At 50.6% G+C, this 23,367-nt stretch overlaps 4 protein-coding genes across 4 annotated transcripts; 3 read left to right on the forward strand and 1 right to left on the reverse strand.

Annotated features, from left to right (window-relative positions):
- Positions 1–1,674: 1,674 nt before the first annotated feature.
- ETH_00021395 (uncharacterized protein) lies at positions 1,675–2,631 on the forward strand (the record flags this gene model as incomplete). Its single annotated transcript, XM_013374506.1, has 3 exons — positions 1,675–1,698; positions 2,104–2,202; positions 2,515–2,631. The coding sequence occupies 3 exons, from the start codon at positions 1,675–1,677 to the stop codon at positions 2,629–2,631; spliced, it is 240 nt and encodes a 79-aa protein (XP_013229960.1).
- Positions 2,632–14,525: 11,894 nt separating this feature from the next.
- On the forward strand, positions 14,526–15,737 carry ETH_00021400 (phosphatase, putative; the record flags this gene model as incomplete). The annotated part of the gene is made up of 2 exons (XM_013374507.1): positions 14,526–15,519; positions 15,643–15,737. The coding sequence occupies 2 exons, from the start codon at positions 14,526–14,528 to the stop codon at positions 15,735–15,737; spliced, it is 1,089 nt and encodes a 362-aa protein (XP_013229961.1).
- A 1,926-nt stretch (positions 15,738–17,663) lies between these two features.
- Positions 17,664–18,797, reverse strand: ETH_00021405 (Maf-like protein, putative; the record flags this gene model as incomplete). Its single annotated transcript, XM_013374508.1, has 1 exon — positions 17,664–18,797. One exon carries the CDS (start codon positions 18,795–18,797, stop codon positions 17,664–17,666), a length of 1,134 nt encoding a protein of 377 aa, XP_013229962.1.
- A 750-nt stretch (positions 18,798–19,547) lies between these two features.
- ETH_00021410 (uncharacterized protein) lies at positions 19,548–22,028 on the forward strand (the record flags this gene model as incomplete). Its single annotated transcript, XM_013374509.1, has 7 exons — positions 19,548–19,709; positions 19,825–19,963; positions 20,186–20,409; positions 20,622–20,661; positions 20,861–20,922; positions 21,112–21,160; positions 21,499–22,028. The coding sequence occupies 7 exons, from the start codon at positions 19,548–19,550 to the stop codon at positions 22,026–22,028; spliced, it is 1,206 nt and encodes a 401-aa protein (XP_013229963.1).
- Positions 22,029–23,367: the final 1,339 nt, after the last annotated feature.

The following is a 23,367-nucleotide window of genomic DNA, read 5'->3' on the forward strand; positions in this document are numbered from 1 at the left end:
CAGTAGATAGGGTGAATGCAACATTATACGTGGTTGTGTCTGGTATGCGGCCTGGCGAAACAAACGGAAAAACTACGGATTGCGAAATAGCTGAAATGGTTTACACTGTCAAGCAAAATATTGCTGCGACAGGCTAGCAACGGCAGCTGCTATCATTGCCGGTGAAGCGGCTTCTGGAATTTGGCTGTTCACGAAGCTCAGTGGCAGTGGTCTCTCTCCTCTTACGCTTGTCTCAGAACAGATTTAGGGGCATCAGAAAAGCAGTCACATACGTGGGCCTATCCTGCAGCGTAATCGCTTGGTAGGCAGATGAAAACGACCGGCTGTGGCCACCGCCGAAAGACTTCACCAGAGACCCAGCAATCGTTGCGGACACATGTCAACTACCAATATGCAGCGCGACCAACTGTGGTTTCCACGACCCACACTGGACGCGTCTTGCAATTACTTTTCCATGTTTAAGCAGACTAAAAAATCTAAGAAATAAATTGGCCAGAATAAAACAACGTATTGAGCCTCTGTCAAAAGGTGAAGCCGCAAACTGCGCAACATGCAACTGGGATCATGATGAGACTTGTGGGTCAAACAACTCCCAGTGAAGTCTACCTGCACGCGCGCCTGCCGTTACTTATTTCCCGCGCCACACTGTTGCCATTGCTTCGTTGGGCACTACTCTGCGTTCAGCTGATCTTCATGACAGCCAGCCCAACCAGCATACGGGGTGCGTGCGCGGCGAAATAATTGGTGGCTAACAGCAGATGTATGTTTGTGCAATCATTGCCACGTAGGTCGAACTGGCGACGAAAAACCCCATGCTGTTCATAACGGCAATGACACTGAATTGATATGGGCTTTTGGTGGGGTGCCTTGTAGTCTGTGCACTCTTTTTTTGGCTCTTGTGGGGTGTACGGGGAGCGCAGTGGTCAAAACGGGAGGGGCACTACCGTCTTATTGCCAAAAATTAATAGTTTTCTCGACTCGCATTTGTTGGGGATTGCTGAAAGCGTGTGGGAACCAGACTGTTTATCCATGTTTTCAAGGAGGAAGCGATTGGTTTGATGGCACCGCGCTTCTAAAAGCCCGCTCCCAAATTTAAAGAAAAAAACCTGCCTTCTTCACAAACATACGGTACTAATTGATGCGATGCCTTTACATACGAGTTATAACATAAGCATTTAGGCGATAGGCTGACCAGCGAAAGCAGCGTATGTGTCTTGTCCCAGCAGTTGGGTTTTCCAGCTGTAGGGTTGGGAGTGATTGGTTACAATGGAGTTATATTGGGTTTTTTGCCGCGAATCTTCTAATATGAAAGGCAAATAATGAAAGGTAACAAATGCTACTACGTTCCTTGGTTGGTAGTTTTCGGTAGCTTCAGGAGCTGCAGCACCAGCCAACGCCGGCAGCGGCGTCAGCTGGAAGCCCCATGAGATCTACAATACAAAATTCGGCTGAGTATACAATTATACGCAAGTTGGTTGGATGTTTGTTCTCTAGCAGGGCTCAGCGCTTTGGGTTCACGGCATCGAAGAGCACCACGGAGCTGGTCGGCGTAAACTCTAGGCACGAAGGCTTCCAGTGGAATCGGCATTAAAGGCTATGCCGCTCTTCCTGTAAAAGATTTCAACTGTATTTACTATCAACGGGTAGACGACTGCATAGGACACGAAGGTGAAAATGGGGAAGGGGAGCAACGCTTGCGTAAGCCTCTACTGCTGCTATCGTGGGGAGGCCAGTAGGCTGCTTCAATCTTTACGAACGGGCTGAACTGAAGATCACCGCTGTAGAATCGATACAGAGGGGGCACGATACATGACAGGTTGTGAACGGTAAAAATGTGCTTATCATGGAGTGGGGACGGGGCTATGGTCCGTAGCGGAGTGAGGGCGAGGATGCGCTCTGTAGCGTGTTGTTTCGTAGCGTGGCTGTTGTACATCACATGGCGTAGACAGCTCGTCACAGTTCGCATGTTGGAACCTCGGCAGTTACTGCAGCAACTGGACCAGTGGCGTGGCGCGCTGCTGCATGCATCAGCAGAATCAGAGGACTCCTCAATTCACAATTTAGCTCGCAGTATTTGGTTCTGGAGTATGTAATTGTGTGCAGAAGCGGAATACAGCTCGACTTCGTGCGGACGACAAGGCAGGGAAGGAGCCAAAGAGTCAACTCAAGACCAACCAAGCGGCTATGTCCATAAAGTGCAGAGTGAGGGCTTCCTAAGCTGCAGTGTTACTATTCTTTCTTCAAGTTTAGGACTCTAATTCTTATTTGGTCGAGCCCCTCACACAAAGCCGTACGTGGAAAACTAGCGAGGGTGACACTAGATAGTTTTTTTCTGAACTTACGCAGCAGCTGATGCCAGCAGGTTATCTGAGTGTACGGCCTAGGTAATCGTGTTGATACTTAAAGCGTCATTGGTGCCGCTTACGTTTTTAGGTGAGAAAGTTGTGTTGAGCGGCGCAGCGCAGTGGCTGTGGGTCTGTGCGGTGTGCGTTTCGGGGTTCTGCTCTGCCTCAGGTCTGCATGCAGCCGTTCATGAAGACGCAGAGTCCCTCGCAGCTGTCAGAGCATGCGAGGAACAAGCACAACAAAGCACTGGAGGACTGTTTCCCCGACCTTGAAAGTGGTAGCTAGGTTTAGCCGTCTTATTTTTTGGACTTGTTTTTTAAGGCCACTTTGTGGACCTCTTTTTAATCCTTTGTCATTTTACCCGTCGCATTCCCCTCTAGGCCACACAAGCACTGTGGCTACCAATCCCCTAATTTATGGCGTTATCTCCTGATACTGGGTGGCAGGGTGCCCAGCAAGCCTTGCAGTGTTTCGAGAAGCTTAATCAGACAGTCCAGGTTAGTGTCTCCGGAAGTCACTTGGGAGGGAGCACATTGAGTATTGAGTTTGTGCCTGTAAAGGCGGTAGTGACTGGCCTGAAGGAAGCTTATGGCATCCCTCACTGGAGCATACGGAAGTGGCATTAAAATCCTCCAACGAGTCGCTTTAATTTGGTGTGGAGAGCCGTAGCTACTTGCTTACTGCTTACCCGTTGGGCGTTGGAGATGCGTTGGAATTTACATGGAATGTGTGGTTTTTTACGGTATATTTGTAGAAGCCTTACTGGGCCACAGAGTAGCCCTTGTCTACCCTTGCATACTATCTACAGTGTATGTCCAGTTTCGGTAGAGCTGGTGGGATAGTGCATCTGTGGTGTCCGGCAAACTAGATAGACAAAACGACAGGTTATTCTGCAGCTGCAGGGAACCACAGGGAATAATGACAGGAATTTGCTTCTATTCCTAACTTCCATTCCATTTAATCTGAGGCAAAGTTTCTCCCGTGTTTGGCGTGAAGAGGGATGGGTTTATGATGTTAAACTAGCCGCAAATAGCGTGCCGACATAGCCAGTGAGCTTGATGACGGGGAAGAAGTTGCCTTTTCAAACCGGTCTTTGTTTAATTGCGTCAGAACTGCTATTGTAGAGGTTCAGTAAGTGAAGGATGAGCTGGTTTGCAGCGTTCCAGGGGGACACTTTCCAAAGAGGAAACCATGATGGGTCCGAAGGGCATCGACTGATTGTGAGCGCCAGTAGACATCAGTTGAGCAAAGACTAGAGACGAAGTTTACCTCCTCATACATGTAATTGCGAAAAATCGCGAATATTCTGCAATCTGGAAGAATGGCTGCAACGGCTTTACCAAAATGGGGCGACGATGCCAGTGGGCTCTTTTTCTTTTTCAAAACAGGTACCACTCGTGAACACGAATATAAGGCCAAGGTGGAGGGAATCGACGACAATTGCCCTGCGGGCCAGTGATCTCAAGCATTCCAACAAAGCATTGTGGAACACATGTAACAAAAGAGCACTTCGACCATGTCACGTTGGTCAGGTAGTTTTTAATCCTTTGCAAACGCCTATAGGCAGGAGCGTCTTTCTTCAGCAGCACGAATGTCGTTCTGCTACTGTCACTGGATATGTACTGCTAGTGCCTAGCCGTCTTCTGTTTTGCTGTACATGGGTATTTCTTTTGTCACGCTTTGGCTGCAACAGGTACTGCATCTAGTTCGTCTCCACGCGGCTCCGCTGGCTCTTTGCGGCGCCGCACTCTAGCATGTTGTCGGGGGACTCGCTTTTTAGAGAGGGTTGATGGCACTCTTGCATTTCTTATGGGCAAGGAAGTGCCGCCACGGCAAGAATGCATTTAACATGGTAAATTAACACAGTAGCCCTTGCTGTTGGGGTACACTACCAACCCGTCCACGTAAGTATGCGCCCAGTCCACTTCGCATCAGCAGTACAGAACAAGTGCGTAACACAACGTACAATTCGCTTCTGGTCTCGCCGAGCAACTTCGCGGCTTTGCTACCTCACAATACGCTATTTGTAGCTACTGAAGCCAAGTGTTGTCAGCTTGTGGGGCATGCCGCATCTCCACCGACATTTGACTGAATCATTGCTTACAAGTGGCTGTGTCAGAATTTCAGCACTCTCCATGTTGCTGCAGAACTTGCCTGAGTTCATCAGCAGCTGCGTGCTGATGACTTCGACGTTACCGAAGCTGTCTAGATGACGGCGGCAAAGATGCACGGAGGATGCCCAGTGGAAGAGGCTGTAGGCCGCAAGTACAAACAGAATGTGACTACTAGTGGAAAGCTGGAGTGCTTATTCTGGACTAGGATTAGGCCCCAAACAAGAAACGCTACGCGGAAAATTGTGGTAGAGCACTTCTGAAGAGCAGACTGGGTCCACAAATAAGTCGAATTTGTAGCAATGCACTAGGAAACTGCCACTGCGAAGTGACGGTGTTATGACGGCCGCTCCAACTGCCTTCGACTACTTCCATTTGTATGGCTTGCTTGTTTGCAAAGCGCTCCTTCTTGGTAGCCGTGTATCCTTAGTCCCCCACAGGCTAAACGTGTGAGCGGGCACTTTCACAGTCACACTCTTCTCCACCCCTTGCACAGTGGCTGCTCCCTCCCGGCCGCGAACTGAGCTGTAAAGTCGAGATACGCATTCGTTTGGCAGAGTGCAACGAATGTGGGATAACAAGAGGGGTGAATGAGAGAAACTGGAAGCCAGACACCTAGGCATACACGGATTGTGCTCAACAGAGTGCAACGAAACGGGGCTAAATGAGTAGCAGCTGGCCGTTGGTGCTGATGCAAGTGGTCCTGCCATACTCGTAGAGGGGCAGTGCAATTAGTGGGATGATCAGCAGGCTTCTACATGGCTTAGCCCTGTATGAAAACCTGCCACTTTAGTAGGTACTGGTTCTCGCCGTCTATGCCTGTCTCTGGCGCAAGTTACAATAAGCTTCATACGCGAGACTCAGGCCAAGGAGCTCCGCTAGAGAGTCTAATCAACGGGCGGTACAGCGACACAGCGGCTTGGACGTGTTTCGTTGGCTCGAATGAGTCAGAGCGTGAGGATCGGTATACGCCATAACCTTCGGGACCAGTAATAAACGACACGATTTGGCTGGGGCATTGACTCCGGCAAAACGTTCCTAATCGTGTTTCGAATATTTCTTTTGAAGAAAATTCACAGCCTGTTTGAGGAAACAGATTGTTTCGCGTGCTTGCTCGTGAAGGGCCCCTAGTGCATAGCATGATACGTGGGTGTATAATTTACTTGAAAGACTTCGTAGTACTAATAACTTGTAGAAGCGGCTAATCGATCACGCGCTGCTAAAGGCCGCATCCAACAAGTCTATAGAGCTCTATCAAATGGGCTTTTGCTCGTTGGATCAACGACTAAACAAGCAGGGTCTGCAAAATGAGGATGTAAGAACATGCAGCAGCAGTTCATAATACTGGGAACATTTCGTACTGTTACCTTAGTCATAGCTCCTGTCACACCCGAGAAGAGTGGCTTGCCAGCGGCAGGGTGAAATATGCTGGTCTGATATCATAACCAAGATAATAACGCCTCTTTAAGAAATTTGCTTTTACGGAGCTTCGGATCAAATCAACGTTTGATTTAGATGCTGAGCACGTGCTGCAGTTCAATTTGTGTAGGGAGATCAGAACCGTATTTATATATCAGTATGCTATCAAGCTAAGCGATGATATCCTGACCTGGCCAAGGCTGGTCGTAAATGTTTATACTAGCTCGTGGCATCCTTGAAACCCTAAGGATTCGTATCGTCTGAGAACTGAGCGAGAGCAGTTATTCATCGGTCTTGCTTGAGCATGCCGCTCCAATGGAAGCCCGCATTGAGATCAAGCGCTGAGAAGTAGTAGCTTCCTGAAGCACCTTTACAACAGTTTGAAGAGAAAAATACGTGGATTCCTGAAGCAGCTCCGCAACAATTTGTCGGAGCAACACTACGGGCGTTTAATTTCCGACAATTAACGGCTGTGGGCACTTTGCTGCGTCACCAGCAATCGTTGTGCTTACCAAGCATGATATTCGGGAGACGAGCAGCAAAATAAATCGGATCTATTCATTTATTATCTAAGGACTTCGCCACTTCTTCTTTTAAAAATGGGAGCTGGTTCAGCGCTTTGCTGTACGTTGGGGCCATCGTAGGAGACTAGGCTGGCGCCAGTAGTATGTGGTGGTCATGTGGGAACTTGACAGACCGGAAGGTAAACTGAACGCGAACGCTGCATGCGGTCCTTTGAGAATCTCGAGGGTGCGCTTTTCCTGACTATATCCACTTTTCTAAGGTGTAATACAGGGTAGCAGTGGTCCGTCTTAACTCTTTCTTGTCGGCCTAGCACTGTGCGCAAACCAGTAGTGAGATGGGGGCAGGGCTGTAGGGATCTGAATACACGGCTCTGCTAACGCTCACAGCAGCATCCTTGGCACTCCGCTCATAATTGAGTGGTGGGCAGCTTGCTCATACAGGATAAAGCGACTATAGTATTGAGCTCCTGTAGCGCATTCGGTAGGTCTGTTCCGTTACACTCAGCCTCGCGATGTTGCTCCTTTAGAGGACCTTCGTCTTGGCTTTGCGGTGCGCCTTGTAGCCTTTGCATATGAGCGTTACCGCCTCTTCCAGAGATATGTGGGACACTTATTGGGCTAACGGGTCTTATGCCCGCCGGAGTTCGCTACCAAACGTTCTGCGGCTGCTTGCCTTTCTCTTTTGCGTCTTCTATTCCATTGATTGGTAGCTCGCAGCACCGCCCCCACCGACAATTCGCATAGGTTCGTAGCTCGTCGCACTGAAAGAACCAGGCCACTTTATCTTTGTTTAGCCAAACGTAGCACGAGTTTATAAGGTGTAAGTCCCAGAAGAAAATCCCCCGCAGAGCAATCATTCGCACACCAGATACAGAGCGAGGTCATCACGTGGCTGATAAGAAGCTGCTCTCCTGCCTTCGGCAGACGACGTACCCTCATTCCTAGCCGTGAAGTACGCTGGGGGTAGTCAGAGTGCGCAGTGCACCCGTGTCCACGTTGGCTTTGTACTCGTGTCCAGTATCACGGAAACATACCCTCCATGCTGGCGCCTGTATGTTTTAATTAGGCTTAGTGCAAGAGGCTCTTCCCCTGTAAAATCTATTTTATCCGGCTCTTCCAGTACTGCTGGTCCAGTCTTTTCAATGTGAATCGCATCTCTACTGCCCAGAGAACAATTCTCACGCTGCTGCCTTGTTCGTGCGGCAGCAACTGTGGTGTCATTGGAGCCTCTCTTTTAACCTCGAAAAAGAAAAGGAAACTCCGCAGCTGCTGCAACCTCTTTGAAAGCTCTATGGCTTGGTTTACTTGCGGAGTAATTTCTCTGTGCTGCCTCCTCAACCTACTGTGCAAGGTCTCGGTGGTTTCTTGGTGAGCACGATTCTGGGAAACCGGGACTTCTTACCGCTACGCTTGATTCGGCTCAAGTTCCGGACATTCTGGGGTGTGTTTGACCGTCTGTGCTTATTGCAGGCTCGTCCTGGAGGTGCACGGCTAGTAATATAGTGCTCAGAGAGGGGCTACAATAGGGTTCGCAGCTAGCCAGTCCGGTTAGCTAGCCCCTGTGAGCGAGCAACAAGCAGGACTAGCGCAGACACTTCTGACTAATAACAAATTATGGCAGTTTGTTAGGAATATAGCATGTTTAAACTATAAGTGTCTGTAAATACCTCAAGATTGGGGCTGGCGCTAACGCCGGCACCGGTGAGGGGAACCGCCCCAACCAGGCCAGGGAAGCAAGAGCTATGAGTGTGCGAATTTTAAGAAAGTTGTGTTGAACATCTGGAAAATGACGGTGTATTTGTAATTTGGTATTGATTTATGAAGCATGAATCAAATGTGGAGGATTTGTCAGAAGCGCATCTTATTCGTGCGCCAGTTAGTAACGTAGTAGCACCAGAGAACGCTGTGTGCTACATATACGGGCTGCCCCGGGATTTTAATTATTTTTCTTTTCCAGACCTACGATTAGTAAAACATGCAATACTTGCGTTAATGATTCGTACCCAGACAGCTTAGCTCTGTAAGGGATACACCTGCGCAACGGACAACGTATAAGTCCAACCGAATAGGGACCATCTGCAATGTCCTCGAACATAGTGCCCAGCGGGACACCGGTCCAACACCATCACGGTACTCCTAAACCCACCGTAGTAGCACGGCCGCGTGCGCATAAGGGAACGCCCCCACAGGTGGCACCTATACCCACTGTTGCCGGCATGCCAGGGGGAAGCCCGTATGTTACCGGGGACCAACTCCACTCTGGGATGGCTGTTATGAAGAACGGTTGGGGGAGGCCCTGGGTATCGGGCGCAGTGTTCCTGATACTTCCTGAAGACGGAAGCACCATGCAGGCCATTTTGCTGCTCATCCAACGACGCTACACCCAGATGGGATTGAGTTCCGCAACTGGGGGACCACGCTTATTGGCCACCATGTGGGCGCAGGACGTATTTACGGCGGACAATGGGCCCAAGAGACAGGTCGACAGTACAGCGCAGGCTTTTGGAATGGTTAGACGAAACAACTTCGTGGAGTTAATAGTTGACGGAGTTGCCTAAGGTACGGTGGAAAGGTAACCATAAGGAGCACACGGACCGGTTTGCGACTGTAGCGGAGCATGGCATGGGGGTAACTCCCAAATAACTCGCTGGATATTATTGCAGAGGGCTACTAACGGACCTTCATTTTCTCATAACCAATAACGGGCAGGCAACTTGCCCCTCGTGGGAGCAGGCGGCGACACCCGCAGCACGACTGTACGAACCTACAGTGGTAGAGCTGCGAGAAAGGAACAGCCGAGAGCAGGTGTCCAGGCAAATGGACCCCATAGGGGCCAGGAGAACTAAAATCGGCCTCGGGGAAAACTAAAGAGCAACTAGGAGTGTCAGAGTCGATGACACTCGGCACATGTTTGTCCCAGCAAGGGAGAACGCACTAGGCGTCCTGGGGAAACTTGTAAGAAGTGTGGAGGTGTGGGACACAATGCTCGGGACTTCCCTACATTCGACCGAGAAAGGAGTGAGACAGAGAACAGGAGCAGTAGACAGCCCACATGTCCCAGTGCTGAGAGGATGATGGTTTAAACGACAGGGCCTAGGCATGGTTGGGAACGAACGCCGTAGGCCACCTACCTATGGCAAGAGAATGATATGTACAATAGTGACCGGCCCTAATGCTATTCCATTTTCCCTCGAATGGGGTAACAAACTACTCAACACGGAGGAGAGAGCTAATACATGAGATAAGGACGCGCAAAGGGCTCAGCCGCCGTGGGAGGCGCGGTGGGAGTCCGGGCCTGCACCGATAAGGAGCGAAGAGGCTCCGTGCGAGAAGATAGACAGCCGGAGGAAGCCGACAGAGGTAACAAAAGTGACCTTTAGAGGATATATAGCTGGTGACCTACAACATGTTAGCACGCTGAAAGAACTCAGAAAATTGTTATTAGTGGCGAAGTAAGGCAATTAATAAGCAATATCGCGTGTGTAGACCAGAAGTGTCTGTGAAATTTCAAAGATTGAGGCTGGCGATGGCGCCGGCACCGGTGTGGGACACCGCCTTAACCGGGTCAAGGGAGTGAGGACTATAATTCTCCACTTTTAAGAAAGTTCGAGTGAGACTCGACGGATGACGGGTTATTGACAACTTGGTGTTGTTTTATTAGATATGTGTCGAGTGGAGAGGATTTGTCAGAAAGACGCCCTATTCGTGAGCCAGGAAGTTACCTAGTAGGAGCAGGAAACGCTGTTCACTATACTTAGTGCGTGGGAGTCTTGCTACTCCCTCTGCCGTCGTGCCAGGCACCTTTCTCACCAATAGGTCGTACTCTTGCTTTGCAGGGGTCTCAAATCAAGCGTCTACAACTAACTTCCTCTAATGAGCACTACAGGTAAGCTCAAGAAATGTGGGCTAGAAATGACCTTCATGGATATAGACATCAAAATACATGGGCTGAATTACTGGTTGACGTAGTGCAAGTAGTTACCATGCAAAAAGAATTAATTCTAGGGCGATTAGGCCCAGCTTACTCTGCATTTAAACCCGGACTTTGGAACTGTTACGAGGGACTGAAACTGCAGTGCAAATCGAGGCCACAAAAGCAAGAACAGACACCTGGAAGAAAACAGATATATCTATTGTGGAATAGGACTCACGATGATCTCATCTTGACGCATTTTATTTGTCAAGTGCACCTTTTGTATTCGCGTATATAGATCGAACAAAAAAGAGGACCCGAACAGTTCTTGTCTTACTACAAGAGTGCAGATTCTGAGTCTATCAAATTGATAATTCCAGGCCCTTTTACGTCCTGTAGACCAACAATCCTCAACACTAGGTCGTAAAAGTGAGGTGCCAATACGAACTTGCCGGACAATCATTTACACCCTCTCCGGAAGGCTTTTTTCTGAAACTGCGCACTTCTGCAGCCTCCAGATCTTAGCTATGGTGAACAGGGACCTTCCAGAATCTCCGCGAACTCTGAACTCTCGTTGCTGCATGTTAAATTCATCAAAAGAGTTTAGAGGATGGCAGTGTTTCAAGGCCTTTCACGTGTGTCATCTATGATGACTACTATCTTGACTGTTGTCATTGCCATAGTGCGGAGTACAACTGGGTCTTCATTTATTTGTTCCTTACATAGTGGCGCATGCTACCATCGAGACGCATTCTCGATGAATTCTCGGGCTTCGGCACATCTGCCTATAGAAGCCTTCGTTTTGTGCCTCATCAGACGCTAACAAGCACCTGGCTTCGCTGGGCTTCTTGTCGTAATGTGGGTAGAGTGGCAAGTGGCAAAACCTCGGGCGTACTGTGCCGCTCCCCTAAACCTTTCACATGTTTCTCGTACCCAGCCCATCTTCTCCTCCCACTGAGGGCGCTGCGGCTCTGAGAGCCGCGTACCGGCTCCCATGACTCATTGGAAGCACGCTCCAGTCTGGCTCTGGTCAGTGCAATCTCTAGCAGCCTGCTGTAGACGAGTGAGAGCAGCGCCGGCTGCTCGCTGTCGCAGAGTGAGCATGGTAAGGCTCTCTGTACTATCTAGTTCCTTCTATCGCACAGCTACAATCTTTTTCACAACTGAAAGCTTCTTGCAGAGTGCACTAGGCCTTCCCGTTAGTCCTTCCCAGATCAAAGACTTTAACCTTCATGACGGAGGCAAACCCGAAGGCTCCTAGCTGCTCCTTCTGCAGAAGATGGGCAGGGCGAACCTTTGCATTTTACATTTAACTTTAATCTGTAGCTGTTCTCAGGCCTCATATTCTTGGAGTGCCTGTATTAAACCCCTATCTAATACTTCCTTGCTCCGTAAATCCATGCTTGCGTCTGGTTCTGATCACGCGTGCCGCACTGCCAGGAGCCTCCAAAAACATCTGTAGGCTCTGTCTGATAGCTCAGCAAAGGTCTTGCAACAATTTCTTGTTGGAGTGAACCAATTCTAGCTAGAGCCCTTCTTATTCCTTTTGACAGGCTATGGCAGTCCCTAGTAACTTATAGCAACCTCCTCGGGTTCTTTCTAGCGCGAGAATTCCGTCCTTTTGTTACATTACAGTACATTTATATCATAAGCGTGAGTGTGTTTATTTATTTCATCCGAGAGAACAACGCTTCTGCCGCATATTATCGCCCAGTGCCACAGTACAGGCAACACTTTGTCACACTGGGGCAGCTAACCCGCCAATGACCCCAGTATTCCTCACGTTACTCAAGCCATCGCATTCAATTAGTTATATGCTAAGTTTGGTACTTGGCTTTTGGTGTACAAAATGCAGCAGCTGCTTGAGCACATCACAAACATGGCACCCGCAGTTTTGGTTGGGAGGACGCTATTTGGGAAGATGAGTTAAAGGGGAGCTTGGCCATGCAACACACAAGAAACAACAGTAAACAGCCATAAGTTGTTTGCATATGGGTGCCACCCCAACAGGAATAATTAGCCGAAGGCCATAATCACAGCGTCTGGCAGGTTGCCCAACCTCATTGATTTTACTATGCTTGATGAGTGAACTCTTAGGTTGCAAGCTAGAAAAAGGATATGCTTATCTTAGCTTTTCATAATTTGTGAATTTTCCCGACAATTTCATGTACTTTTAACCGGCAAATTTGTCTGAACGAGAACTCAGACAGCCCCAACAGATGTTGAGCGCCTATGTGCGACTGCAGAACGATTGCAATGCCACGGCTGTGGATTGTCCATTGTCCTGAAAGGTACTGAGCTTGAAGTTTTCTAGACACTATTTGACATTAAATGTTTAGGGAATAATATCCTTGGTTTGGGATAAGCTCTTAAGTTAGCAGAAGCAGCGCAAGAGCGCCGGCAGCAGCTGCAATAGCACGTGCAGCAGCCTGCAGCGCGCCCCAACACCAGCAACAGCAGCAGCAGCACCACAGGCAGGCGGCATCGGGGGCTTCGTGGACTATGTTTCTGGTCTACTCTTTCCATCCGAATCTCACATAGTAAAACTTGTTATTTTGTGTGTTCTACGACAATACCTTTCGGTCACCACGCATCAGGGTTGCAGCATATCAGGAGCCGCAGCGCAGCAACGGCAGCAGGATTCAGCTTTGCAGCAGCATCAGGAACAGCTGGAAGAAGTGCCTGAAAGCAAGTCCAAGAGGGAACTTCTGTTTCCATACCGATAATCACCATCAAGTCTGTTATATTTGGGACCTTGGAAGTCGCATTCGTCCTTTGCAGACAGGTGCTCCTCCACTGCATACCCGCGCGTTTACGCTCGGTAGATTCAACGCTTCACTGGCATTTTTCTGGTGTAGCGTGGCTTGGAAGCTCTATATACCTTCCTTGCTGCGTGCCATCTTGAGGTCTTCATGTCTTTTGGCCTTGCGTAGTGAGTCCGTCTTCAGTGGTGTTGGCTTCGCTGCTGCCGCTACTGCGGTTGTGCTGCTTCACTAGTGCATCTTTGAAGGTGGCTTTTGTGGTCGCCTGCATGCTGCGTTTTGTTTTATTGCAGCTACTGATCGTAATTGCGGGCTCGGCAGCATACAGCACTCCGCACAGCCTCCGCCATTAGTGGTCCGTGAGGGCTGGATGTGCAACTGACTACTCTACGGTCATTTCCATACCTCAGCATCTACCTTTATGTGTGCGGTTGCTGCTGCGGCGGCTGAGGACAGATCAACAGTCTGTGCAATGAAAGCTGCGTCTCTTCGTGTTTCCCTCTGCCCAGTCTATCCACGGCTGCTTCGGGACGGCAGCCGAGAGCGCTGCGCTGTACCTTGAATGCTCATCTTCGTGCCTCGGCACAAAGCCCAGATACTTGTTACTGCTTTTGGGTTTTTTAGAACTGGAGTGCTGCTAGCTGCAGCCGAAGACAACCTAACATCAGTAGTACCGAAGACCTAGAGCGCTACTCTCCACCTTCAGGACGTTCATGTGAACGCCCACGCCCCCGCTGCAGGCGGCTTTGCGTCCGCTGCAGCGCTAAAGGCTGCAACAGCAGCGTTATCAGCCAGCGCAGGCTCTACAACGACAGCAGCAAAACCAGGCTCAGCAGCAATAACAGCAGCAGTACCTCCTGTTCAGGTGCAGCTCTATAGTCCGGAGTTTCCACTGTGATGGAAGTGCAGGCATACGTGGAGTAAGGTGCAGCAAGGGTGGCCTCTCAGCTGGTGATGTTCTGTGGCTCGGCAAGACTCTGCAGCAAACGCGGTTAGGGTAGTAGACTACCGCTGTGCTGCACATCTACACAGAGTCACCTGAAAGGTGAGCTGGCCGTGGCGCAGAGGGTTTTTTGCGTGCTAGTGTATGTTAATCACGGTAGTTGTTAGTCTGAACGTGCTAGGATGTTTATATTTGCGGCAAAAAGTGCGCGTGTCGTTCCCCGCAGCATTGTTCTGACTCCGCCCACAACCAGCAGCAGCGGCTTAGAGCCGCAGGGCAATCCCCTTTCTGCTCAGCGCAGCATGAAGGAAGGGCAGCCGGCGCCTCCCAGCCCGGCGTTTCATTTCTGCGGCGGCGCAGCGCGTCAGCCAGTAATCCGTTGCCGTGAACCACCGTGAGGCTGCGGCAGCTGCGACAGCGGCTTCAGCAACTTATTTGTGGCGCCAGCACTCACATACACGGAAGTTGGGGGATTTAATCTAGCTATCTTCTACGTTGGAAGTGAAGATGGTTTTTTTCTCGCGCATGCGCCGCGAAAAGCGGAAGTGCGATGGCAGCAGCAGCTTCTGCTGTAGTAAGAGTGAGACTGACTCTGAATGCAGTAGCCTGCGCCAGGACGTGTGTGACACCCTGCAGCCGCAACAGCAGCTGCTGGCTCCGTCTCCTGCGCTCGATCAGTGGTCCTTCCCGTCTTGCCGCAGTGGCCTCCGCACCAACAACAGCAACAACAGCAACGGCGGCCACCGCCTATTCTCCCGACTCGCGAATCATGGCGCTGCCTTCCCAGCAGAGGTGCCGCGAATGATGGGACGCCACAACAACGGGACTCTCTCCCAGTCTCGCCAGGAGAACCTTTGCGCAGCAAGAGAAGCAGGCACAGCAGCTGCAGTGGCACATGCACAACGGTGCGTACAGCGCAGCCCAACGGCAGGTGTGCCCTGCTGTTGCTGCAGCGACAGCAGCACGCAAAGCGGTGGCAGCAGTGAACTCTGTCGCGGGCGGTGGTGCAACGCCGCTTGCTCTTCAGGTCTTCTGTTGCAGCAACAGCAAGACCAGCTGAAACCTCCGCAGGTGCCTCAGCAGCAACAGCACGCTGCAGGCATGGTGCTGAACGTCCCGACATTAATAGAATCTAGGGGAGTGAAGTGCCTCATTCTGGATGCCCCAACGAACGAGAATCTGCAGGCCTATCTTGCTCAGCTGGTCCAGGTGGGCGTGACTGACCTCGTGCGTACTTGCCCACCGACCTATGACGAGGCCCCAGTCGTAGGGGCCGGTATTCGTATGCACGACCTGACATTCCCTGATGGTGAGGCGCCCCCAGACGAAGTGATCGCACGCTGGCGAGCTCTCGCAGCGCAGGCGAAGGCAGAGGGAGGTGTCTTAGCTGTGCACTGTGTCGCCGGGCTGGGAAGGGGCCCCGTGCTCGTTGCAGTGTCGCTAATAGACAGCGGTTTGGAAGCTGAGGAGGCCGTCAACTTCATTCGCTCGCGCAGAAAAGGTATGCTGCGCACAAGTGCCCGTTTCTGGGTACTTAGTTCGTGGAATGGGAGGTGAGGCTGCAAGGCAGGAGGGGGTTTATTTATGAGATTCGTTGCGATGGCTGCTTTGTGGGACTGTTCAGGGGCAATCAACAGACGGCAGCTTGCCTTCCTCCACAGCTACCGTCGTCATGCTGTAGCTTCTCGTCGCTGTATCAAGGGTTGCAGCATAATGTGACGCCTAGTGATACTGTGTAACCGCGATGGGGATCAGAGTTCATTGATTTATGTATGTTGAACGTGGTCTCCATAGTGGAAGTGGACCACTGCTCCACTCGTTTTGATCCAGTGCAGCAGTTGCATATGAAGAGCGACCTGCTGTATATACGTGTGTACGCATACGTATCAATGTATACGTGTTTACACGTGGTACTCATACCACATCTGTGCATAACGCGTGGGCAGTATATTTTGTCGGTGCGTTGGACTCTGGCCGTGGAGGCAAAACAAAGGGAGAGGCGTCGAAGTGGCGCTGTCACGTGCGCGCTATGATGTTGCTGCAATTTCGGGACGCCCTAAGAGGAGAAGGAGCTGGCAACTCGGTGTGGTAGCCGTGTACATAGTGAACATATATGCTGATTAAGTAGTGTAGTCCATGCCAGCCTGACGAGATGACTGCGCCGCTCTTTTGCAAGGAGGGTTATTTATTTGCTAGGGGTTGTTACTTCGGTGGGCCTGAAGGAGTCGGCTACTCTGCGTGCTGTGTTGAAGTAGAAAGGGAAGCGGGGACGAGAGGAGACGAGTAGCAGATGCTGTGCCCTTAGTTCAACTGTAGACGATATTGGGGGCGTATACCTTTATGTACCTGTCTGTGTCGTTTTGCCTGCCTGTATGTTTGCTGCGAGATATGAGTGAAATGCCATCGATGTTATCGTTTCTCCTGTCTGCACAACTCGTCGACAGAGAGGCGAATAGTGTGTTTCAGCTGTGGCCACTACTTCCTTTAGGGAGATTTGGTAGCCGTGTTGGCCTTGCAGCCCTCGGAAAACTACAGCATAGCGGCAGCTGAGATTACATTGCCACATTTTAAGTGTCATCAAGGGGTGGTGTCGATTGTGCGGTCGTCGCGGGAAGGAATTGTTGCGTGAAGTGATGGTGCAACTTCGATCTGACATGTATGAATATCAACGCATGCATTCACATTTATGCATGTCGGGAAGTGCGCATGAAGCTGGCTACGGCTCACGAGCTTTACCGGCCCGCCAGTTTTGTTGAACACGATTTGCACGTCTCCGCCGTGCCTACCCCGCCCTTGGAACTCTTTTTATTTCGAGCGCATGCCAGTGCGTTAAGGTATCCGCAATCGCAGCAGCCTTCACGTTTGGCACGTACTAGCATTTGTTGCATGCCAGTGCTAGTTTGCCAGCAGCGACAGGAGACGTAAGCAGCACTGGGCGTTGTGGCGGCACGCTGTGGACTCAGCACTTTGCGCGGCGGTGGTACGCTGTGACCGTGGCCCAGCAAGCTTTGATCAGTGGCAGTTCCGCATTGGCCGGAGGAAGCCTGACGGTCTTTCGTGCTCTTGTTTATGGTTGAATGCACTGCGGTTCACGCAGTGGTGCGTGTGTCCCACGAGGCACATGCACCTGTGCCCGTCCGGAACTGACGTCGGGATCTTAACGCTGCACTCGCTACTCAACTGTTTCCCATTAATTGGAACGTTTAACTCGGCAGCTGCTTTTGGGCTGGCCGCAGAAACGACCTGGTGTGGACCCGGATGCCCTGCCTAGGGTCATTAGTTGATGGCATAGAAGTTACTACGTCGGTCCTACTGTAGTTACTAGAATATTTTCACCATTATCGGCGCTCTGTAACCACTTTGTCCATACCTGCGTAATTGGAGAGTATCTGTGGGGACTGATTAGCAGTGCCATCGAACTCTCATGATTAGCAGTGCCATCGAACTCTAGTGGGCTAGTGCCACATAGGGCAGACCCCAACAGCCTTTAGCCACCATTCACAAGATGAACACAAGATGAAGCGGTTCAAGAAATGACGCCAAGGATGTTTCCGTGCCAGGGCACGCAGTTGCGACGTGGGACTCTTGCATATGGTCCCGAGCGCTACATATTCCATGTCTAGCGCTCAGGGTATATGGCGGCATTCATCGACTCTCCATTCGTCCAATGAGGAGCGATAGCATCTCTTCTACCCGACCAAGTGGGACGCCGATGACGTTGTGTGGGCATCCCGAGATGCCTTTAATGTGCTTTGCCATTTCGCCCTTCTCAATTAGGAGGGCTCCTGCTGAATACATAACGTCGCCCTCTTCCAAAATGCGCCTTCGGGCCTCTTTGTCCATCTTGCTGAGAGCCACCTGGGATTGACAAGAGAACATCTCTCGCGAGTGGTAGTGATACGACTTTGGGCCCCCCGTGGAACACAAAATATCTGCTGCATGAACCACTGTATATGGGCAAGTGCAAGGGTCTGGGTCGTCACTTGGCTCTGTATACTGGAATTTGCTGCACGCTCTACATTTGTGCGGCAACTCTTTCTTTGCTGGCATCGGTGAATTCGGGTTCCTCGACTGCGCCTCCAGTTCATACACTAGGTCACAAAGAACAACACTGGTGGTCACGACTATTGGGGCATCTGCTTCTGAGTAACTCTCGAGAAAACTCGCAGCTTCCTCTTTATCTTTGGGTTTGAACAAAATTTTTCCCTTGAATTGAATCCCTGTGTCTACCGCCATCAAGACAGGCAGTCGTCCGTCCGCAGCCTCCAACGCCATACATGATTTCGTGAAGGACGCCAGCTGGGCTACTGCTGCCGCAGCTCGGCCGCTGCGTCTCGCCACTCTCTCCGCCTCCTGAAGAAGGGGCAGTCTCTCGGCTTCGGGGACGTTCAGAATTTGATTCTGCAGGCGGAGCTCCTGCAGGTGCTGCGTGTCCGGCATTTTAAGCGCTTGTATTGCTGCATCTGCTTTCAAATGGGCTATAAGTAGCGTTCGTGTGTCCGCCGTTACTTCAGGATGCTTTTCCTCCAGCCACGTCTGCACGTCGCCTTCGTCCAGCGGGACCGAGAAGGCCCCGATGGGAATTGCAGCCTTCGCGAAGAGCTCCCTCCGAAAGATGCTGGATGAAGCTAGCAACAAACTGCATTGTCTTGTTGCCATACGCATCAGATTCGGATATTCATCTGGTCGTGGATACTGATACGCAAACCCTTTCGTTGTGTGGTCTTCGGCGTTTTCTGCTGTCATGCTGCTGTGGTGGCTCGAGCGACTGGTTATCATGCGCTAAAAGGCCTTAGGCTAGAATAAGTCTACTTGGAGAGGAGGCGGAAAAATGCTGGCAGGCGCTTTGAGGCGCAGGAGTCTGCCAAGTATAATCGCCCGCCCTAGATAGCCCGAACCTTGGAGTTACGCCATAGACACGGATCTAATATCTTGAACATTGCGAAGTGATTCAAATGCATTCTATTGTCAGCATCAACACAAGAGGGTACGGGGCTGTGTCGACATACTTAATAGGACGAGGGCGTTTGGGGCTCAAGTTGGTATTCGAAGGACCATACACTGCAGTATGGCTTTGCTAGGACAGTTTGTGTTTTTGCCAATGCAAAAATTCAAGAAAGCTCGCATTTCGGTTTGATATTTTCCGTATAGGGATTAAGATATTCTTCAGGGTCCAACTAATGGATTCGTTTCGCTACTGAGGGCCCCACCGCCGCAAGGAGGCTCCACTGCGTTCAATTCATCAACATACGGAGGGAAGGTCAACGTTGTGAATGCGTACAGTATTTCTCCACTGATAGTATACGCAGCGAGTGCAAGCCTATGGGTAGAGGAAGTGCGGGGCGGCTCCCGAATTTCTGCCTCCGCCAGATCCGCGGTATTCATCCAGAGAACTAGTTACTCTGCAGTCTTCCCCGACCGTAACAGGCCTAGCCGAACTGCGATGCCTCAGCAGCTGCTTCAGCGATTGAGCTCAACCACGAGTCAATATTCACGGAGGTTGTACTGCGATTGCCACGCGATTTGACCATGGCAACGACAACAGCAGAGGCCCAACGGACGAAAAGCGTCGCAGGTGATGGCATCAAGCGGCGCAAGGGCACTCAGTTAAGTCAGCAAGGGAGGAAGCGTGTGACAAGTTTTGCGCAGAAGGCGCGCAGCCTGCATCGTCTTCTGGAACACCGAAAGGACGTAAGCTGTTTGGAGTACTGCACCAATGAGCTCCGTACGCTGATTGTGAACGGCGCTTTCCTATTGGTCTTTCTCTAATGATGCTACACATTTGGCTTGTGGTGCTCTGCTGTAGCTGCCAGAAGATGTGCAGGCAAAAATGCGTTCGGAGGCGGAGTCCCTTCAGCAGCTGCACAGGCAGCGCCTGAAAGAACTGAAGCGACAAAAGTTCATAAGGGCAAAAAAGGCCCTGTACTCCAAGCTAAAGTTTTTTGGTAAGCATGTCGGCGGTAGTTGACTGGTGCTAGGGTTTCTTCCTCGGAGTTCTATGCCAGAGTATCACCATGCCACTTTTCTTCTCAGCTTCGCAAGGCCTTATCTGCTGGTGCGGACGTGAACTTGCTCTTAACTGCAAAAAACATTTATCTGACAGTTTTTCTCCCTCGCTCACAACCCATTTGGAACAAGCTGCGGACTGTTCGACGTGATTGACGCAGAGCTGAAGAAGGTGCAGCGGCGGCTGCATCAAACTCGAAAAGAGTTGCTGGGCTTACTTTCGCAGCAAGAGAGAATGCGGTCCACAGCGACTCCTTCTGATAATAAGAACTCAGCCTTATCGGGAGCAACTCCTGAGACCGAAGAGTGGCAGGCGCTTGCTGAACGCATAGCGGACGCTCAGCGAAGACTGCGGCTACATCTTGATGATTTGAATTATATCCGAGTACTTAGAGCCACACGCACATGTGTAGAACCTAGAGATAGATTATGCGTTGCGTTTTAGAAGTTGCATGCAGTAAGCAACAGCAGCCGTAACTAGTGCGAGCTTGTGGACAGCTGCAGCGGCCAGGGGACCTGTCATTTCCTCCCCTTCGTTTCCGTAAGGGGGCTATGCATTGGCTGTCTGTTTGCAACCTGTGATGTGCTTTGGCTCAGTTATATCCTGTGGACGAGCCGTATGTTGCTCTTTTTCCCGGTGCGTCTGTCGAATAATACATAGATAGACGCCTGTGAATGTATACAAGTGCTGTTGTCTCGGTACGTCTTTCGTGCTCTATATTCTCACTTACGTGTTTTTTGCAGCAAAGCTGAAGTACCGCTGTGGTGCCAGTCAGATATGGCGTGCCCTGCTGTGGGTGGATCAAGTGTTGGGTGTGGCGCTTTTTTGTTTGCAGTCCAGGACACTGAAGATAGTCAGGAAAAGAGGAAGGCTATGCGGCTCCGCATTTTTCAGATGGTGAGAGGTGATAAGAAACCTACACCTCTGAGAATCAGGCAAACAGGGCTCCTAACGAAGGCGTAGAAAACGATGTAGGGACTTCTTCAGCGTAAAGAATTGATTGTTGAAGCATTGTGCTCGTGTGACGCACTGTGCTAGCAGTACGTGCCAGGAGTCCAGACTAACTTTGTGTTGTTTTCATCACAGCTCGTAGAAAGCCGCCAAGGTGAAGACGGGAAAAGTGATGATGAGCCAGGTGAGCAACTACATGTGCGTGGCCGTGCGCTTAAGTTCCGTTCTTCCTAATTCATGGTTAATTATTCCATCGCTTTCATTTTATATCTCGATCAGTTGTTTCGATGTGGAATCGCTTTCCATTTTGCGTAGATGTGTTAGAAGTGCCCGCCCAAATGGACTGATGCTGGCCGTATGACGCTGCTGCAAAGAGGCTGCAGCGCTCACAGCTGCACCATTGTTTCATTGTGTACGGAAGTCTTCGTCTCAGTGTGAAGTTCTTACAGACTGCTTTTGGCGTCGCAGTACAAAGACTGCAAAATGTTTAGATCTTGTTAACTGTTTCTCTGATGCGAGCAGGAGGAGATGATATGTTTGTGGATGTCCAAGGGGCTGCGGAGGACGAAGCAACCCTTGCGGATCCTTTTGAGGAAGCCCATCCTTTGTCTGACAACGAAAATGACAAGGGACGTGGAGGAGTACACAGACTTAAGAGTAAGGGCCCTCAGGCAAAGCCCACGAACCATCCACACGGCAACGCCCGAACGACTGGGAACGATGCAACGCGCAGGCAAGGGGATGAGCGAGCGGCTAAGGGGCCACGAGTGGGCAGCTGCGGCACGAGCAAGCAACACCTCACAAAACGTGGCCACAGGGCGGTAGACCGAAGCTCCACGCAGCAGAAGGCGTTTCAGCTCCACGAGCAGGTTTTTCAGCACAAACGACGCGACAAAGAGGGCTCAGGATGGAGCCCAAAAGAGATCCAGCAACAAAGGGATGGCGGATCGACAGCAGCTAGGAAAGGCATTACGAGCCAGCCAACACGAATTGGACTATCGAAACATAAGGCCCCAAATCAGCACCTTATGTTCGACTCCGATGAGGAATAGCTCTTTCGCGCCGTTTGAATACACGTGAATATGATGGTTACAGCTCATTCCTGCATCTGCAATGGCGGTCATCGCAATGAGTGTCTCTGGACTTACCAAGAAGACCTACTAACGGTTGACTCTTTTCATGCCTGCGCACCCTGTCGCATACATCCGTGTTTCGATAGTGATTTTTTGCATAGCAGGCAGTAAAGCTACGCCTCACTGTAGTTTAGTTGGCAAAGCTGCTGCCAGAAAGGCAGCGCAACGGAGACTGATTTCACTGTACATAACTGCTCTCCACTGGGAATCAACGGTGGGCTCCACCTGCTCTTGTTTTATGCGCTTGAGGAAGCGCTGTTCTTTCAAGACGTCAAGTTTTTTATTAAATAATAATAATAATATTAATACTTATTTGCTATTTGTAGAAGCGGCGTTTGTCTTCCGTGGGAACAGGTTGGTTAGACCACTCCCCGCGGCGATTGAGTCAGTTCCCATGGCCCATGTGGCGATGGGGACTGACTCAATCGCCGCCTTCCTTGTGAAGGTGTTGAAACCCTAAACTTACTTAAGATTGCAGATGGAATGGTTTCCGTGGATTGTAGTCGGCTGGACGGGCTTGGCGACCTCGTTTGCTCCCTTCAAAGTTCCAAGCCTGAGGACCTCCGCATAGCTATCATCAGAGTCGTGTATGGCATCTGCTCATACTGCTAGCATGCGACTAGCTATTGCGTGCACTGTGAGTTCGCTGTGGAGCGGCGACTTCATGTTTTCTTGCTCGTGAGAGCACTTGGCAGTCCCACTGGAGAGACTGCTGTCTTGTAGCAGTGATTGAGCAGGCAGTGTCTTAGCCGGCTTAGATAGATGCATAATTTTGATCAGTAGAGGGCATTTTCCAGTCCAAGGAGTAGTTTGTATGCGTTCCTTCGCCTCCGTGCTAAGACAGGTTAAGTTAGGAAGCACTGCGGTACCGAAAGGGTAGAAGTCCTCTCTGCTCTAGCGCCCCTTATGGGTGCATAAACCAGCAACGTTATGCTTTTTTTTTCTTGCGTGCATAATCATGATATAACCGCGAGCCAGCTTGTCGAGAGACATGACAGGATCGTCCGGGGGGGGCGGCAGGCGACTGCTGCTGGGGGCTTCTTGATGGGTTGAATGTTTGTGTTCCGTATTTGAACACATACTAGAGATTTTCTATCCCGTTAAACTCAATATCTGTTCACCGAGACTGGAATTGAAGCTGTCCTTACCCTTGAGCTCTGGCTCTACGTCTGCTGCACACATGCAGAGCGCTTCCAGAACGTGGATGTTTCTGAATATATGGGCTTAGATTTGCAACAGCTGATTTCCAGCTCATGCA

Source organism: Eimeria tenella, genomic scaffold (assembly GCF_000499545.2).
Source record: "Eimeria tenella Houghton genomic scaffold, Eth_scaff21, whole genome shotgun sequence".
In the NCBI taxonomy this organism is placed as follows: Eukaryota; Apicomplexa; class Conoidasida; order Eucoccidiorida; family Eimeriidae; genus Eimeria; species Eimeria tenella.